At 39.3% G+C, this 18789-nt stretch overlaps 2 protein-coding genes across 2 annotated transcripts in view; both read right to left on the bottom strand.

Moving 5' to 3' along the window:
• LOC140241983 (CMP-N-acetylneuraminate-beta-galactosamide-alpha-2,3-sialyltransferase 1-like) overlaps positions 1-18037 on the bottom strand; it is a 38334-nt gene extending 20297 nt beyond the window's left edge. Inside the window, exons 1-3 of the mRNA XM_072321727.1 lie at positions 17570-18037; positions 16191-16362; positions 13518-13677 (exon numbers count right to left, since the gene is read on the bottom strand). Of these exons, the coding sequence (XP_072177828.1) occupies positions 13518-13677; positions 16191-16362; positions 17570-18037 (800 nt within the window). The remainder of the gene's footprint in view (positions 1-13517; positions 13678-16190; positions 16363-17569) is intronic.
• Positions 402-3988, bottom strand: LOC140242168 (uncharacterized). The gene is made up of 3 exons (XM_072321935.1): positions 3626-3988; positions 2289-2534; positions 402-1616 (listed from the first exon to the last, which is right to left on the bottom strand). The coding sequence occupies exons 1-3, from the start codon at positions 3823-3825 to the stop codon at positions 1466-1468; spliced, it is 597 nt and encodes a 198-aa protein (XP_072178036.1). The 5' UTR covers positions 3826-3988; the 3' UTR covers positions 402-1465.
• Positions 18038-18789: the final 752 nt, after the last annotated feature.

The following is an 18789-nucleotide window of genomic DNA, read 5'->3' as shown; positions in this document are numbered from 1 at the left end:
AGTTGTATGTGTATATGTGTGAGGGTGTCTGTGTGTGGGGGTGTGTTGTGTGTGTGTGTTCTGAATTACTAAGAAAATTGCTATTTGGGTATTTCCATATAAGGGGTCTGATTTATGAAATTGGTGCCCGTTTCATCTGACAACCGCATGATTTTGTTGCTTAGAGTAAAGATACAGAGGGCTGAGAAAGATTGTAAAATGATTCTGTAAATGATATTACATCCTCGTGTAGAATCACTTTGAAATCTCACTGTACGACACTGTATTTGCATCTGTACTCGGCACCACAGAAACATGTGGGTGTCAAATGAATCAGGGCAAGAAACATTTCAAGGGGAGAAGGGTTGCTATGTAAAACAATAACAAAAAAATGTCACTCAAGAATACTTGTCACTGCATTGCATCACTTACATTTATTGTTTGATCATATCTAGATGTGTAACGTGTGAGAAAGCCATTACATAACTCTAGATGATTCTCCACTGATTTGAGCATAAATAATGCTCCACGAATCTACATTTTCATGGTCAGGAATTTTCGCCTCATTTTGAAAGAGCAGGGAACATACCAACACTGAAAAAAAAAGGTACAAGCATTTCATGAGAACACAAAACTTGTCATTTCCCCACTTCAAAATGTCATAGGAAAATAGGAAATGGATATGAATAGAAACAAGCTATATTAGTGGCAAAATATAATTTACAGCTTCAAGACCTATCACTCTCATGAGGCATTTCCCTTCTCTGTTTGCAATTTATACAGTGGTATGTTGAAGAGAGTATCATTTTAGAAACTCCCATAAAGTATTGAAAGTGGAAGGTAACATTTAGTACATTTTTATTGACCGTTAGATTTTGAATAGAATTTTTTTCGGGGCTCATCGTAAATTCCAGTACATTACTAGGCTACCTTTGCAGACCCATGCACTGCATGTGTGTCCATCATGTATATTTTGTGAAGAAAGTTCATCAAAACTTACAAACATTTCTATATACATTCTTGCCACACACTCTATATGTTATTACATCAGCTCTTATACTTTTAGATTTGTGTTTATAGATAAAAGATACAGAAGACTGCAGCAAAAAAGGCTTAACAGTGGCTGACACACAAAACTACTGAGTAGTTGAGTTTTGTGCATTATTCAAATTGTAGATAACTGTTGACTTCCAAATTTCTCAGCAGTGGCCTAAACAAGTCCCCTGAGGTTTATATTTAATGTTTTGCTGCATTTTAGGAGGTCTGTAAAAGGTATCCCCTACCTTTAAAATAGATAGTAAGATACCAAGTGAAACAAAATACATGACAAGCATCCAGAGTCTTGTAGTTCTAAAAGGTTTCTGAACTTGACTTTCTTGATACTACTCAGAGGTGTACAGCCATGGGTAATACAATGCAACATACAAGAAAATAATCCCAATCCCAGTCCCTCAAATGTCACACTTGAAGATCCAAGAAACAAATTTTATATGTCCTTGAACCCCCTGTACACCTCGGATGGATAAGAGTTGCGGATGGTTGTGACAGCACATGAAGGAAGGCGAACACGAATCCTCCTGCCCAGAAAACCCCAACACCACCGAACCAGCTGCCTGTATGCAATGTGCCTTGATCGCCTGGACAGAAAATAGGAAATATCAATACAAGAAAGACAAGAAGGTTGGCAAGTATGTCAATATATCATCTCAATACTTGAATGCATAGGCATAGAATTGTTTTTTCCCCCTTTTGATTTGTTCATGAATACATTTTTCTCTAAACATTTCTACATCACAGGATTTGATATAGCATTGTAATTACCTAAAGGCTTGAGGCTATAACATAGCTACAGACAGAGAAAATCCTCTCCACCCCCCCCCCCCCCCCCCGCCTTATTAAAAAAAAAAAATGAACAGGTCCCAAGGGGGACCATGGAACCATGAAAATTACTTTGTTATATTATGGTACAAAAACTAAAATTCTATATAAAGAGCGTGGACCTGCAAAATGATTAGATATCATTTTATAGCTCTTTGTTATTTTTTTTTTCAACTAAATGAAATTCCACTGTACATGGTTCATGAATTATACTGTTACTTGTCAGCAGTTATTTGCTATGAAAAATGTAACTAAAAGTGTTCATTATTGTTTTCAACTACTTCCAATCTGCGGACATGCAAATGTTTTTTTTTTTTCTGATGATACATAAATTTGTTATAGTGTGAACCATTCTCACAAATCTGATAAACTTCAACTAAAGTTCAATAGAATGTATATAGTAGCACATTTGCACTAGTATGGGTACTCACTCATTCTCAGTTACATCCCTTCGGTGGTGATCCTCATACTGCTGTACATATTGAAAATACGCTGTCTCCAGTACCCACTTGTCTAAACATACTGGCTGGAATCCTGGGTGCTCCGTGATGCAATTCAGGTCCTCCTCACCGTCAGTGTAGTCACTCATCTTCCTCACCAGTACAGGAATTCTTTGCAGCATATGGACTCCCTCACTGACTGCATCAAATGGGATACACCCACCACTGCATGAACACCTGTATTATCAAAACACAAAGCATGAATATAAAGTGATGTTAAAAGGGGTATTGTTTATATTATGTATTGTTATAGTTCTGCAACAGTGAATCGTCTGCACAAATTAATACGTAAAATAGCCATGCGAGCATGTACTACATGTAACATTGCTGGGCTGCCAATTTTGAGCATTTTATGACATCAGTATAAAAAAAGAAAAAAAAAAACACACTCTATCACGTATGTTTTTTTTAATAGAATATAGAAGAACAAGATATTTCATTATACTTCTCAGCCTCTCGGGCTACCCGAGGTTGAGATGACCTCCGCAAGATGTTGAGTTACACACTCAAAATTTAAACAAAGCTCTATCACTATAAACCAGAGGCGTACATCTCTCTACAAAAACACATCGTTTGTGAACGATGGCTTGCCACCTGATGGCAGTGCTCTGCTATACTGTATAGAGTTTGTGGTAATCATCCACTTTAGTGGAATGTAGGTATTTTTGGTTGCCTGGCTTATTTCAGTTGAGGGTTTATTCCATTAAAAGTTTGCCTGAATTAGCAACCAAACATATCCCACTAAAGTAAATAATTGCCATAATCTCTACGCAGTAAATAGCAGTTATTGGCACTATCATAAAATGTAAAGCTTTGTCACTCCAATGCTGTGTATTTTCCGCTTTAGTGGCAATATTTATACATGGCCTAGTGATTTGGAGACTCTACTTCATACTTTTACGAGAAGATAATCATAAAAAATACTTATGAAGAAATGACAGCTATACCTATCTTTCCGTAGGTCTATCAAAAGTACTAGTAATAGGCCTAGGCTACTGTTCTTCTTTGTGTTACCAGCAGCCCACTTCCGAATCTTCCTTCACTTCTGTTCTGAATACCACATATCTCACTTCTGGTAGGCCCTGTGTATAACGTATACTAATGACAATGTACCCTGTACAAAATAAGACTTATGTTGTCCTTTTTCGAAACATAATTTCAAACTTTCAAAATATATGTAACAAAGGTTAGACTATAGATTAACAAATGAGCATAATATATTTGAAACTATGACTGGTAATGAGAAGTACAAGTTCACTTTAATTTACCAGTTATTATTTCCCAGTCTCATTGCTCCTGCAGCAGCAGGCGCAAGTGCTTCGCCGTCAAGATCAGCGGCACGAGCTTCAGCATCTTCCCCGAGCTCGCCCGGAGGCGCGTCCACCACCTCTGCAAGCGGCTCAAACAAATAGGGCGAGATACCCCTTGCCGCTGGCTCGTCTCCACTGTCGTCATCTAATTCCTCCATCTCTGATTCGGAGGCGCACTAGCGCCGATTCGGGTTCATGACAATGTGTCTTCCAAATCCGACTCAAACCCCAGATCCATTGTCAAGAAGCGGCGTTTTCTCAAAGTTTCAAAGCTACCAATGCAGTCCGAGCGCAAACGCTAGCGAGTTATTGCAGCTGAATTGGCCGTCTGCTCAACAACGCCAGTCGCGCTAGTCAGTCGTATTGACCAAACTTATGTGTACGCAAGACAATGCCCGTGTTAACAAGTGCCCAAGTATTAGACCGGAGAAATAAAACGCCTGTCCTATACGTCTAGTACGCAACACATTTTCGCACGAACAGGTTTGGGATGAATAAAACAATGTTGACTATAAATAAGATAAACTTGGTAAAATATGGGCCCAAATCAAATTATATCGTATGTGTATGTAGAGTAATGTTCAAATTCCTTAAACGTGGGCTTTTCCCCTTAGTTTACACTTTCAATACTTCATAATCGTGCTTTCAAAAGAGGGCAAAATTATCGCTCACACGTATTTTTTAACACGCAGTGCAATGCAGATATGCGACCCCTTCGAAGCCGAGCTGGCTCGCATATTCTGGTTGTGACGTTGTACACAGGCTGTCAATCATCCGCCGCTGAGCCGGATTTTTTTAGGGGCGTTCCCGATAGACTTAGGTTTTGGCAATTTTTAGTGAAAATGGGTCATATTTTTGAAAATCCAATGACGGATTCGAACTCAGACGTACACAATACGTGTAATTAGCCTTTGTTTACATGTTAAAATAGTATACCTTTAAGGCCGTGTCATACCTTTCAGGGGAAGCTACCCGGGCTTGTTGCGAAGAGTGATTTTCAGCACGCAGGAGAATTTTCTGCGGGCGGACAAGAATGTTTGCGAGTTTAGCACTTGTTTCTTACCTACTAGACGCTTGCTACTTCTACTTGCGTGAATTCCGTGTGAACTGCGTGAGAGCTTTGAAACCGATCCGTTTTCTGTTACGAGCGACTTACGGGTACTGAGAAGTATCTGCGTTGGAGTTGCCTGCGAGGTGCTGCCGGTAAGGGTCTCCTACTGGTGTTCTGCGTGTACCTCTGCAAGCGAACCCCAACGACTCACTCGGAGCAATTTTTGAGCATGCTCAAGGCCTTGTCATACCGTATCTGGGGAAGTTTTGCGGCTTGACTGGCGGGGAAACAAATTTGCTACCCGGAGCTCTCCGCAGTTGGTCCGCACCTGACAGTACCTAAGCGCGTATCTCGCCTGTAGTTGCCCGGAGGTGCGCACGCAAGTCCGATTTAACCGCAGCCAAGTTTTGAGCATGACCAAAACTTTTTCCGGGTGAGTCGCGCTGATGTCCGGAGAGGTCCACGCAGAACGCCAGTAGGAGGCCCTTAGCGGCAACACCTCGCGGGCAACTCCCACGCAGGTACTTCGCAGTCCCCATATGCCGCCAAGATAATGACATTCTGTGGGACTTCAGCCATTCCTTCATAGGAATTCCTTCACTGAGTTGTCAGCCCCCACGCGACTGTTACAAAGGTCACACAGTATACCCGCAAGTAGAATTTAAGTAGAACGCGTCCAGCAAGTAAGACACATGCAGTGGGCCGGATGCATAAACGCTAGCAATTGCTTGTGCTAGCCTTTTACTCGAATCCGTATGCATAATGCAAGCAGAAGCTTTTGCTAGCAAGCAAAAGCAATTGCTTGCTGCCCCCAAGCAATTATTGCTTAGAGACCAAGCATTTACTTAAAAACGTATGAATAAAACATACCTTTTGCTTGTTCTTGCTAGCAATTGCTTACGATTTTCCAAGCTCTGTAATAATTATGAGCTTGAGCTTTTGCTTAACTGGGACGTTCCCTTTTAAGTACCATTTTCATATCCATAAAAGAAAGACCACACTTGTGCAGGAGTGGTATAAATCTACAAGGAATTACTCCTTAGTAGTGTAAGAAACTTTTTCGTTTCAACAACGGGAATGTCCAGTGGTTAACACGCAAAATGTGATGAAAAACAGGTAGGATGTCTGACTTCGGTGGAGAGCAAGGAGACCTCTCTCCACGTGCGATCTCTGGCAGATCCGGGCTACTATAAGCAGTGATGGGAATCAGCCAGTACGTGTGTGCGTATAGATGTGTGTGTGCGTCTGTGTGTGCATTTATGAGTGTTATTTCATAGCTCTTCTGCTATGTCAGGAAATGTTTCCGCACACACATGCCCTTTCAAATACATGCTGTCACACTCGCCTTTGTTCTTGTGTTCGCACAGGCGTGACGTCCCTTTTGTTGAAAACGCAAGCAATTGCTTGTGCGGGACAAGCAAATGGTATAAGCACAAGCAAAATGTTATGCATATGGATTTAGGCAATTGCTTGAGCTAGACCTTTTGCTAGACGAGCTTGTGCTTTTGCTTGAAGCAATTGCTTATAAGCAATTGCTTGTTTTTTATGCATTCGGCCCATTGTTCGTCCATATTCCGATGCCTTGCTTTTTCTTTCCACCTCTCCTTCTCTCTCTCTCTCTTTGTAAATATGTACCCATTTACATGTTATGTGCCAATGGGCCGAATGCATAAAACAAGCAATTGCTTGTAAGCAATTGCTTCAAGCAAAAGCGCAAGCTCGTCTAGTAAAGGGTCTAGCTCAAGCAATTGCTTAAATCCACATGCATAATCTTTTGCTTGTGCTTATACCTCTTGCTTGTCCCGCACAAGCAATGGGCCGAATGCATAAAACAAGCAATAGCAAAAGCACAAGCTCGTCTAGCAAAAGGTCTCGCTCAAGCAATTGCTTAAATCCATATGCATAACCTTCTGCTTGTGCTTATACCTTTTGCTTGTCCCGCACCAGTCTAGCGGGCGGCGTATTTTTAGCCTAAATCAGTCCTTCATTGCCAGTCAATAGAGGGCGCGACGGTGTGGTAGTTGATCGACTAAAAATAACGTCTAGTAAGAAACCTCCGAATAGAGGCGTGGAACCGGGCGTGGCAAGACAGTTGCCAGTCTTCAATATCGAAGTTTCATTGGCTGAGCACCAATGTCAATCAAAACACATTGCAGAGCCCAAGGGAATTCTAGTCTACCCTCCTAGGTATAATGCGGACTCTCTTTCAGTGCAAATAGAATTCCCTGTCTCTTTGACATTATTATAGTATTTTGTCATTCTTTCCCATTCATTTTGAGGTGTATAACATCTTACCTTACTTCAAACAAGAGAATGATAGCAGTCAATGCAACTATATGCATTTGAAAATTCATGAGGGTTCTGCACGTGAAAACTACTTTAAAATTACTGCCGAATGCAAACCTCTCACTGTTGTAAAGTCTAGGACATATTCACTGTGATTGTCGGTTTGGAAAGTGTAATTTATGAATTTTTCCCATTGGTATTTTTTTAACTTTGAAATACTCTATATTTTTATATTAAATCTTTTAAGATATTTGCTAAACATCAATAAAATCTGCCGTCAAGATAACAATCTCTATTGCCAAGCACCATTTACATTAAACAGGCATTTCGTGGGTGATCACACTGTCATAGGAAAACTCGTCCGTGGTACATTTCCTGTGAAAGGGAAAAGAGAGGACCTGCGACACAAAAGGATTCCAGCACAGCCAAAGGCCCAGGGGAAATATGGTGCATTCTTTGCAATCACGAAATTACGGGACGCCAGTCTTTCAGAAGGCTTAATGATGGCGTTACAGGTATAGGCCTACTAGTGAAGGGAAATCGATGCTGATTAATATTTTCCTAACACAAACAATTATGTACATGAGGACATCTCTTCTGTCCATTCAGAATGCATGCCTATGCAGAAAAATGTAAAGCTAAATTGAATAACACCAACAAGTATGCTGATGATGCACAAAAAAAAAACAACAACAAAAAACGACATGGTAGGAAAGTGGGGCCGCTGGGGCGCAACACACAAAATCTATGACTGAGTCCAAAGCGCCAGTCAAGATCCGTGTGGCTCAAAATTAATGAAGCGTCTGGCACCGTTTTCACCAGAAATATCTCGTTTAGAGGAAAGCTATTGTTGATTACGTAGATACTTATTTGTTTAGATCTGTCAATAAAAAAAACTCCTCTCATCTTTCTTGACAGGATTTTATTAATACCGTGTTCTTTCGTTTTCTTTGTCAAAGGTATTCGAAGGATCGTTATTCCGAAAACGAAATAAAGTTAAAATTCCGAAAATGAAATAAACTCTTTTTAGAGACCAAAGACTGTAATATTTTGTTTTTGTTACTCCAAGGTGCCACAATTATATTTTTATCAATTTACTTTGTTTTGATTATGCAACCTTATTCTCTGTTACCAAAGCAAGGGAAATGTTTATGTTCTTTTCGAAAAATGAAATAAAATTTGAATTGAGTTGGAAAATACACAAACACCCCGATACACTCACTGGCGAACTGGAATACAATCGTACAATTTGCAAATTGCATTGTTAATGGAAACATGAACAATAATTTCTCCCTCTCGGCCGTATGCTCCCATAGTCATCTGTGGCATCATTATGATGAGCCATGCATGACGTATAAATAGAAACAATTATCATAAGAGGCCACCTAAAATAAACGTTTGTTCGGATTAACGAACCTTCATTATGGGATTGACGAGGCTTAATTCATACTGGGATTAACAAACCTTATTACATTTTCAGATTAATGAATCACTGGAAAACCGGACCTTGTTTCATTTTTGGATTAACGAACCTTCGGAAAAACGAACGCAATTTCATTTTCAGGCCATCACACCTTCGGAATAACAACCCATATATTATTTTAGATCAACAAACTTTAGGAACTATGAGCCTTATTTCATTTTCGGAATATTGAAAGGGTCTACTTTTGCGATCTTGTTATGTGTGTATAACACATAACCCTGTTTGAACTCAATTCCTTCACATAAGGGTGACGAAATCAGTTTCATCCAGAATATTGCTTCAATACACTTTTGTCAGAATTGCACCAATCGCAATGTGAGATGGTGACAAATAACCTCCAGTTGGCATGAGCTTTATGTTTCTGTTTTGAAGCACAGCCGAAGCATTGAAATGTTGTAGCTTCATGGTTATACGACTCTTTATTCGCAATACCAAGAGATAACCTCCATTTGACAAATTCTTTGATTAACGTGCTGAATAGGCATTTCAGATGGGTAACGAAATTGCAACTTCAGACTTCCGAGAGCACTGGAGAGCAGGCGACAATGTAGAGTTGGTGGTTGACCGTTGACATTAAAATACACGCTTGTGACAGATGTGGTGTATTTGGATTATTTCGGCACGTTAATGAAAATTAATGATTTATCGAATGGAGATTATCTCCTTGGGGCTATGACTCTTTACTACTTTACTTCGCCATATTCTGGGAAACTTATTTCGTCGGAAAATTTATATTAAAAATTCTAATCCAACTATTATTGATTATTTCTTTGAAGAAACTCTAGATATCGCACATTGAGAAACGTAATATAGCGACGTACAGTGCAATTCATTTACAAAGCATGTTTATGGTAGAATTGGTTTTGCCACCGTAATATTGTATTTACAACTTTTTCTTGTATTTAAAACGCATGTTCAGAACCGCAACATACAATCATATGTAGATCTCATGTCAGGTAGACAACAAAATGGTAGAGTTTATTTCTACAGTGTATCGCATATTGAGATTGGTGCAATTCTGACAAAAGTGTCAATATTCTGGACGAAACTGACTTCGTCACCCTATGTGATGGAATTGGGTTCAAAAGGGTTGTGTCTCGGTGATAGTGACCTTTTTTTTTATGCCTCCGCCACGAAGTGTCGCCGGAGGCCTTCTGTTTTCGGGTTGTCCGTCCGTCCGGCCGTCATCAATTTTGTGAACAGCGTAACTTAAAAAAAAAACCGTTTGAGGTATCTTAATGAAACTTGGCATGTATATATATATGAGTTGGTGAAGTTATGCCTATCAACTTTTGGGCACACATGCTCAAGGTCAAAGGTCAAAAGGTCAAGGTCAAATGCACAAAATTTCACTATTTCCCCCATATCCACGCAATGCCTGAAGGCATTTTCTTGAATCTTTGTGTATATATGAAATACCAAAAGAATGAAAATTCTCCAGAGAGAATTTGGTGTCGCGAGGTCAAAGGTCAAAGTTCAAGAGAAAATGTTAAAATTTCACGTCTTCTCCATATCTCACAAATGGTTCAAGATATCTTCATGGAACTTAGTACATATGCATGCACTGACCGGCAGTGATTATTTAGGGAATGTATAGAGGTCATGGGTTAAAGGTCAAGGGTCAAGGGTCAAAGGTCAAGGTCACCTCCTCCAAATTTCACTATTTTCCTCTTATCTATGCGATGTTTGCAGGATTTCTCTTGAAACTTAGTGTATGCAAGTATTACCCAATGAAATTTTCTTGGGAGTACCTTGCCATAAGGTCAAAGGTCAAGTGAAAGAGCTGAATTTCACTTCTTCCTTAAACTTATGAAAGGGTCAAAAGTTAAGTAAAAATCCTCGAATCCCCAAATACCCGCACTCTTAGACAATATAGCCATTCATCCAATTAAAACTGGTTCAACGAAAGTGAACATTCAACACATATGTGACAAACCTGTCATTTTAATATTTTTCCGATATGTATTATGTGAAACTGTCATCAAACATCAAGACATTGTACTATAAACCTGTAAGGAGAACCGTGCCATAGCGGCATCGCGGCATTTTTATGTGTGTGTGTGTGTTTTTACCTTTAGATGGCCTCTTAGTGCAATAATTGTTTCTACGTCTTATGGCTCATCCTGATGATGTTACAGACGAGTATGGGAGTATACAGAGGAGAGGGTTAAAAAAAATACCTATTTTTTATATAATACAATTTACAAACTACGATTGTATTCCGGTTCGCCAGTGTGTGTGTGTATCGGTAGTGTTTGTGTGTTTTTAATTACGTTTGCGTGTGTGTATCTACTGTATGTGTGTGTGCGTGTATGTGTGTGTGGGGGGGGGGTACTTGTGCGTGTTTTTGTTCAATTTTCACTGCGTAATTAATATCCTACTTTTTTGTTACATCACCATATTTTGTCACTAGAGACAGTTTAGTTTACGTCATCTTCGGAAAGTTACGAACCCTATTTGTCTTCGGATTAACAATCCTTCGAACAACTTCGGAAAGGACATGAAGGAACACAATATTCTAATGATCTCTTGTCATAACAGGCAGACAGTGTTTATCTCTGACAGATTTAAAAAATTGAATACGTAATTACTTAATGGCTTTCCTCTAAACGAGATGTTTGTCGTGTATTGAGCCACATGGGTCTTTTCTGGCGCTTTTGACGTGGTCATAGATTTTGTGGGTTGTGCTCTAGTTTCATAACATGTCGTGTTTTTGTTCATTTTGTGTTCTTGTGTGTATGTGTGTGTGTGTGTGTGTGCACCATCCACGTAGGTTAGCTCGTTAATTTTATTTAATTCAGCTTCACATTTTCTACATCGGCATGCATTTTGAATGGCCAGAAGAGATGTGTATGTGTGTATGTGTGTGTGTGTGTGTGTGTGTATGTGTATGTGTGTGTGTATGTGTGTGTGTGTGAGTGTGCGTGTGTATGTGTATGTGTATGTGTATGTGTATGTGTGAAAGCGTATGCTTCATGTTACCATCCGATTCGATTGAATGAAAACTGTATACTTCCAATGATTAGCTTGTACGGTACATGTATCGTTGTATTGTGTTATAAAGCCATGTATAATTAATGTATTGCAGTAATGTAACGTAAGTTAAGGGACTGCACTAGACAAGTTCGCTTTTTAGTAGCCCCTCAATTTTCATTTCCATGAAGTTCTTTTGATAACCAATATGTATTATTATGTTCCAAAATATGTAATCATTTGAAGTGTATACCTGTGATATTGATTGGAAATGAAAATAAAAAACATGTATGTGAACATGCATGTGTGAAATGAAATGAATGAATGAAATGTTCTTATCTACATTTGTGTTGAAAATGTTAATCAGTATACCTATAATTGAGCCTTCTGTGAGACTGGCGTCTCGTAATTTCATGATTGCAAAGAATGCACCATATTCCCCTGGCACTTTGGCTTTGCAGGAATCCTTTTGTCTCGCAGATCCTCTCTTTTCCCTTTCACAGGAAATGCACCACGGACGGGTTTTCCTATGACAGTGTGATCACCCACGAAATGCCTGTTTAATGTAGATGGTGCTTGGCAATAGAGATTGTTATCTTGACGGCAGATTTTATTGTTGTTTAGCAAATATCTTAAAAGATTTAATACAGAAATATAGAGTATTTCAAAGTGAAAAAATTACCAATGGGAAAAATTCATAAATTACACTTTCAAAACCGACAATCACAGTGAATATGTCTTAGACTTTACAACAACAGTGAGAGGTTTGCATTCGGCAGTAATTTTGACGAAGCTTCTACGTGCAGAACCCTCATGAATTTTCAAATGCATGTAGTTGCACTGACTGCTATCATTCTCTTGTTTGAAGTAAGGTGTAAGATGAATGGGAAAGAACTACAAAATACTATAATAATGTCAAAGAGACAGGGAATTCTATTTGCACTGAAAGACAGTCCGCATTATACATAGGAGAGTAGACTAGAATTCCTTTGGGCTCTGCAATGTGTTTTGATTGACATTGGTGCTCAGCCAATGAAACTTCGATATTGAAGACTGGCAACTGTCTTGCCACGCCCGGTTCCACGCCTCTATTCGGAGGTTTCTTACTAGACGTATTTTTAATCGATCGACTACCACACCGTCGCGCCCTCTATTGACTGGCAATCAAGGACTGATATTCAGGTTAAAAATACATCACCCGCTAGACTAGTCCCGCACAAGCAATAAAATTGCTTGCGTTTTCAACAAAGGGACGTCACGCCTGTGCGAACATAAGAACAAAGGCGAGTGTGGCAGCATGTACGCTAGTATTTGAAAGGGCATGTGTGTGTGGAAACATTTCCTGACATAGCAGAAGTGCTATGAAATGCACACACAGACACACACATACTAACACACATCTATACACACACACGTATTACTGGCTGATTCCCATCACTGCTTACAGTAGCCCGGATCTGCCAGATCGCACGTGGAGAGAGGTCTCCTTGCTCTCCACCGAAGTCAGACATCCCACCTGGTTTTTTTTTATCACATTTTGCATGCTTACCACTGGACATTCCCGTTGTTGAAACGAAAAAAATTTCTTACAGTACTTAGGAGTAATGTCTTGTTGTTTTATACCTGTCCTGCACAAGTGTGGTCTTTCTTTCATGAATATGAAAATGATACTTAAAAGGGAACATCCCGGTTAAGCAAAAGCTCAAGCTCATTTTACAGAGCTTGGAAAATCGTAAGCAATTGCTAGCAAGAACTAGCAAAAGGTATGTTTTCTGCATACGTTTTTAAGCAAATGCTTGGTCTCTAAGCAATTGCTTGCGGGCAGCAAGCAATTGCTTGCGCTTGCTAGCAAAAGCTTCTGCTTACAAGCAATTGCTTGTTTTTATGCATATTGATTCGAGTAAAAGGCTAGCATAAGCAATTGCTAGCGTTTATGCATCCGGCCCAATATATTACTAAAAAGATACAGCAAAAACGTACAGCTACAACACTGTTCATTTCATAGCCTCATAGTAGGATTAAACAAAGGATTGGTACAATGCCCCCCATCCGCTGACCTGAAGACGAGGTCGTGGCTGTCGATCTCTTTTCCTGCCTCTGAGCCGTTAAGCACCCCACCGCTGCCCACTACCGCACACCGTAAGCACGTCGGTCGTTTCCTCTCGGAAAAAAGCGGTGTGTGAAGAACATCTGGGTGTTTCAAAACTTTTTCGAGCTCTGCATTCAGAGAGACAGACAAATTCATTTTTCATTAAGCTTCTGCATCTGTTACGTAGAGAAAAACATGCACAATACATGTATTTTTTAGTGCATATAAATAGACGTTCGTTATTCCAAATTTCCGTTATTCGAAAATGAAATAAGGTTCGTTATATCGAAGGTTCATTAATCCGAAGATGACTGTCCGATATTCCGAAAGTTCGTTCATCCGAAAATAGAATAAAGATTCGTTAATCCCGAAAATGAAAATAAGGTGCGTACTAACAAACCTTGGGAATTCGAGGTATACGAACCTAACTTCGTTTTCGGATATACGAACCTATAAACGGAATGATGAAGTTTGTTTGTTTCTTTTTTTTTTTTTCATATTAACGAACCTTCGGAATCACGAGTGTACAGTCTATTTTGTGACCCTACTGTCAAAGCACATCTTTAAACCTTTATTGCTGTATCTGCCTTCTATACTATGCTCAACATGTATACTCTTCGCACTAATGAATCATCTTTTCGCCATGTGATAAAACGTTTTTCTTATTCAAATCCTTGTACATATTCTCTGCTACGAAATAATATCGTATAACTTAAGACGCATTGAATTCATATTTTTTTTTAATTCTAAAAATAAATATGAAACACTCTAAGACTGATAGAGTGACGGTTTAGATCCCGAGCTGTAAGGGTGTCATGAAAAACGTTCATAACAAATTCCTTAAGGCTACGAAATCGCCACATCGATACCCAAAGTCAGAAAGCAATCGCCGCTTATCACAAAATTGGTGTTTCCATATCTCAACGAATGTCACTATTTTTTTTTTCATTAAGATCACATAACATCAACCTTTACTTTACCCCACAGGTTGAAAACACTGATTCATTTGATTCCCTATAGCCATATTGTGAGCATGAAATCATGTAATGTCGATGTTACTCTCTTTTTCCAAATTCAATGAGGGTGGAGTTACTTCAAAGCAAGTTTTAGTTATGAAGGCTTGTGAGCAGGCATGCTTATGACCTATTTTCAACTCTCGTACGACCTTGTTGTGCTTTTCACAGGATGATTTTATGCCCTGGTACATTTAGAATTCGTTTGTCATTAATGCTATCTCTAATGTAGAAAGCCGTGTTCGAGTGCGTCTGGACATCGGTTTCTGCTCTGAGCTCACTACATCACTACCTGCTATTATTTAATATGATACGTTAACTCCAGGTTCTCAGTTAGTCCAGTCAAAATATGGAATGAGCCAAAACAAATTGCAACAGAAACCATTCCACTTGCATTTAACCTGAAAGAGCTATCGAAATAACATATTAAAAGTTCCCTAAAATTCGGGTGGGCATGGCAATCTCATTCAGGCCACGGTGGACAAAACGGAATGGACGTGAGACAGCGCGGGGGGGGGGGGGGGGGGGCTGGATGGGCAAATGTGACAAGCCGTGATAACCGCGTGTAACCTCTAGGGTTTATCTTTGCAATGTGTACGGACCCAGCAGCGCCAAGGCGACTGTCTCTTCTTCCTGAATAGAAGTTTTGTTGTGAGTGTTGTCACAAACCCCGCCACAAACATACCAGGGACAAGAGGAACTTTCTCAGGGGATACAACATGAACATTCACGGCTGACAGCATCCATATCGACCGGGTACATACTGTGGAGACGTGGAGACATTAGGAGTACACATAAAGTGCCGTCGCTGAAAGTAACTAAATTATCTTGGTTGCTACAATTAAGAGCATTAATACAATGTCACTGCATTCCATTAAGAATGTTTCTGCTGGTATCTGGACCTTCAACGACCAGATCCTTCAGAAAGAATTTAGATGCTAACGGGACATCTACGGACCATATAGATATTCAAGAAAACTTAATTCAAGGGGACTGGTAAGAAAGTTCTCTTGGCATGTCATTGTTTAATTTATAAGTATTGATGAATATGTGAATTTTTGAGAGACATAGGAGTACAATCAAAGTGCCATCACCGAAAGTAATTGCGAATTTTGGGGAAAAGTATTTGAACCTACTGCAGCTGTATCTATGTATTTATGTTGGTGAGATTTAGACGAGTACAAAAGGTATCCATTACGGCTGACTAATAGCATCATGAGCCTCATTAATGAACTATGCAATGCAATGATTGTTGACTTGTATCGATTTATATGTTTATCATCACCTATGTGCCGAAAAGAATATCTAAATATGTGTCATATACTTATAATATTACTATTTTTTCAGATTATTTGGATACAACCACACACGCAAAAAAAAATACCCACACGCACACACACCTTCTTAAACAAGGTTCTGCCAGTGACATTTAATTTGTCAATCATTGCACATACAATAGAATACGCTGTACCTTCCCTAGTGGAGCACGACTTGCATGTCTCCATGCGATTTTTTTTTTTGGTTTTTTTTTTTTTGTCATTCATGTTAGTAACACGGAAAGCTATAGTACCATTAAATACTTGAAAGAAGGCCTCCTCCCCAATACATGTATAATGGCATTTACTTACTTGTTTTATTGATACCGCGGAAACCAAAGGGCAGGCGGTAATTCTGCAGCTCCGTGAAGATTTTGGGTACATCGATGTCATTCAGGTCCACAAAAAGCTTGATCTCCTTTTTATATCTCTTCCCAAACCATTTTGATTGCCATGTTAGTCGTTGAATGGACTTTGGGCAAAGCTGAAACATACCGCGTGTACTTGTAATTAATATGAAGAAGTATGATACAATTTTTCTTAATTCCTATAAATCACACACATATTTATACACTTGTTTATATATATTATCGTGGCACATCATGCCATCTAGACTATAATGTGCTCTTGGCAGGCCATTATAAAAGGGAAAAATAGAGAGCACCGTCCACCACAAACGTGATTTCTCCCACATTATACATGAAGAGTTCCTTTCCGAAAAGGCACTAAATCCATTTTCATTAAAAAAAGATACTTTTTGACAGAAATGTATTTATTTTTCATTTCATTTCATTTCATTTCATTTCATTTATTTGTTTCCATATCCAAATAATACAAAACAAATGCAAATTGGATAATCCATTGGTACAAGGTGAAGTGTCATGAACCACTGATACAAATGCAAACAATAATCCAAAAGTATACATGTGGAGCTGCACCTACAAACATGTATACACGTGATTCACATAGTTCATGAATTCACTGTGAGTGTAAATAGCCCTCGCTAGTAAGGAATAATTTTCAGTAGTTCCATATGGTAAACTCTTCAAAGTACAGAAATTCTTGTGAGAAAATGGGAGGGGGGGGGGACAGGCAATGAGAAGTGATGAGAAGTTAGTTTTATTCCAAAAGGTGCTATAAATCCAGCTATATCCAATCTAAAACTATATGTATATAATATATATGTATATATATAGATATATATGTATATATGTATGTATATATATATATATATATATATATATATATATATATATATATACATACATATATATACATATATATATATGTATATATATATATATATATATATATATATATATATATACGCACGAGTGCGTGGGAGATAGAACTTTAAGAGTTGTTTCCTGCCGTATACTTTACTTTAGGGCGTTTCATTTTTATGAAGTTGGCGAAGCATTATCACGTTATACTTTAATTCTAATACGTGTACTGCTAGCTTCATTACACCTTGAAACAGAATGAGCATAATCATAATCTTAGCTTCCTGATGCACAGCTATACCTATAGAAACTGCCGTTGTCATAAAAATAATAGTTATATAAGATGAACAGAATTCAGCGTCATACATTACATTCATTTTGAACGTCTTGTACCAATAGTTTTATACCTGGCATAGTGGTAGTAGCTGAATCTAGCGTTTCATCTAGCTTATTCACATGTATACTTACATTTGGCAAGCTCGTAGGCCCTTTTAAAAAAGGTAGATCATCGAGCTTTAATCTTTTCCTGGTCTTTCTGGGAGCGTTTTGTGGCGATGGTGGCGGTGCGTGGCGCTTGTCGTTGGCATTTATCTGCCTCTCCCCAGTTTGGAGATTCTTCGTGAGGTCAGGCTTGTCTTTCTTTATCTGCGCTGTTTTGTTAGCGTATGTTTTCTCGCTGAGGGTTTTGGTTATATTTTCCTCTTTAACAAAAGAAGGGGCCCGTTTTTCAGGGCCAAGACGGTCGGATAACCTGGACAAATCATCTTCAGCGTCTCTGTCCTTGTAGTTGCGGAGTTCGAGGTTGCTGTTGAAGGCACCAGAGTCACCCCAGCCAGACGCTGTTAGCAGAATATAAGTCACCATCCCAGATGTAAGCATCAGCCCAATGTGCTGGGATATAGGCTTTCGACATACCCATTTCCATCGCCCCTTCATGTCGCACCCAGAGCAGTCCTCGTGTGGTGATCCTCCTTGAAGGCGTTGCTCATAAGCTCGAAAGATGGAGTAAATCGATATACGATATGAAAAGTATAGCAATGATTTTGGATCTTTTTCTAGCAGTTTAAAACCCCTCCCCACTCAGGTGGCCAACCATACACGTTATGCTTGTTCCAGGTTCTAATAGATAGAGGAGGAATGGAAGGGGTAAGGATTTTGACCCCTAACAAGGGCTTTTGGAAGGGAGGCCAGCAAGATTACCCCCTATCGACGTTTTTAGAAGGGAAGCTATCAATACAGGATGACACACCTGCAGTGATGTTCCAAAAATCCTGTGAAGAGAAAGCCGAGCCGGCATGCTTTGAAGCAAAACATGCACATCAGATTCTGTGCAGGCGCATTCGGGAGAATGGGCACACACCGAAAACTCCCATTAATTTCCCCTATTTCAGCACTTTGGGGGTTTGAAACTAATCCTTTTCGGAACCCTATTTCAGTGATTATTTTGGGAAAGATTTGAAAATTGCTCCCAATTGAGAATATCTCGTTAAAAACACTAAAATACCCCCATTTCAACGATTTTAAATTATATTTTTCCCCGACTTGAGCCTCTACAATATACCCCTTTCTCGAAAAATCGGGTACCCGCATGCGGTTCAGATAACCACCTGCTGGGAGTGGTGGGGGTTTCAAGACATCCACTTCTATTACTCTCACGTCTTCTTGTTTCTAAGCAGACAATCATTGGT

This window comes from Diadema setosum, chromosome 18 (genome assembly GCF_964275005.1).
Source record: "Diadema setosum chromosome 18, eeDiaSeto1, whole genome shotgun sequence".
Taxonomy (NCBI): Eukaryota; Metazoa; Echinodermata; class Echinoidea; order Diadematoida; family Diadematidae; genus Diadema; species Diadema setosum.
This window is presented reverse-complemented; position numbering and strand designations above follow the sequence as displayed.

Coding starts and splice junctions, on each gene's coding strand:
- LOC140242168 (XM_072321935.1), bottom strand. CDS start 3,825: ATGGAGGAATTAGATGACGACAGTGGAGACGAGCCAGCGGCAAGGGGT. Junction 2,535..3,625: donor AGACTGGGAAATAATAACTG/GTAAATTAAAGT, acceptor TTGATAATACAG/GTGTTCATGCAGTGGTGGGT. Junction 1,617..2,288: donor AGGGATGTAACTGAGAATGA/GTGAGTACCCAT, acceptor TTTTCTGTCCAG/GCGATCAAGGCACATTGCAT.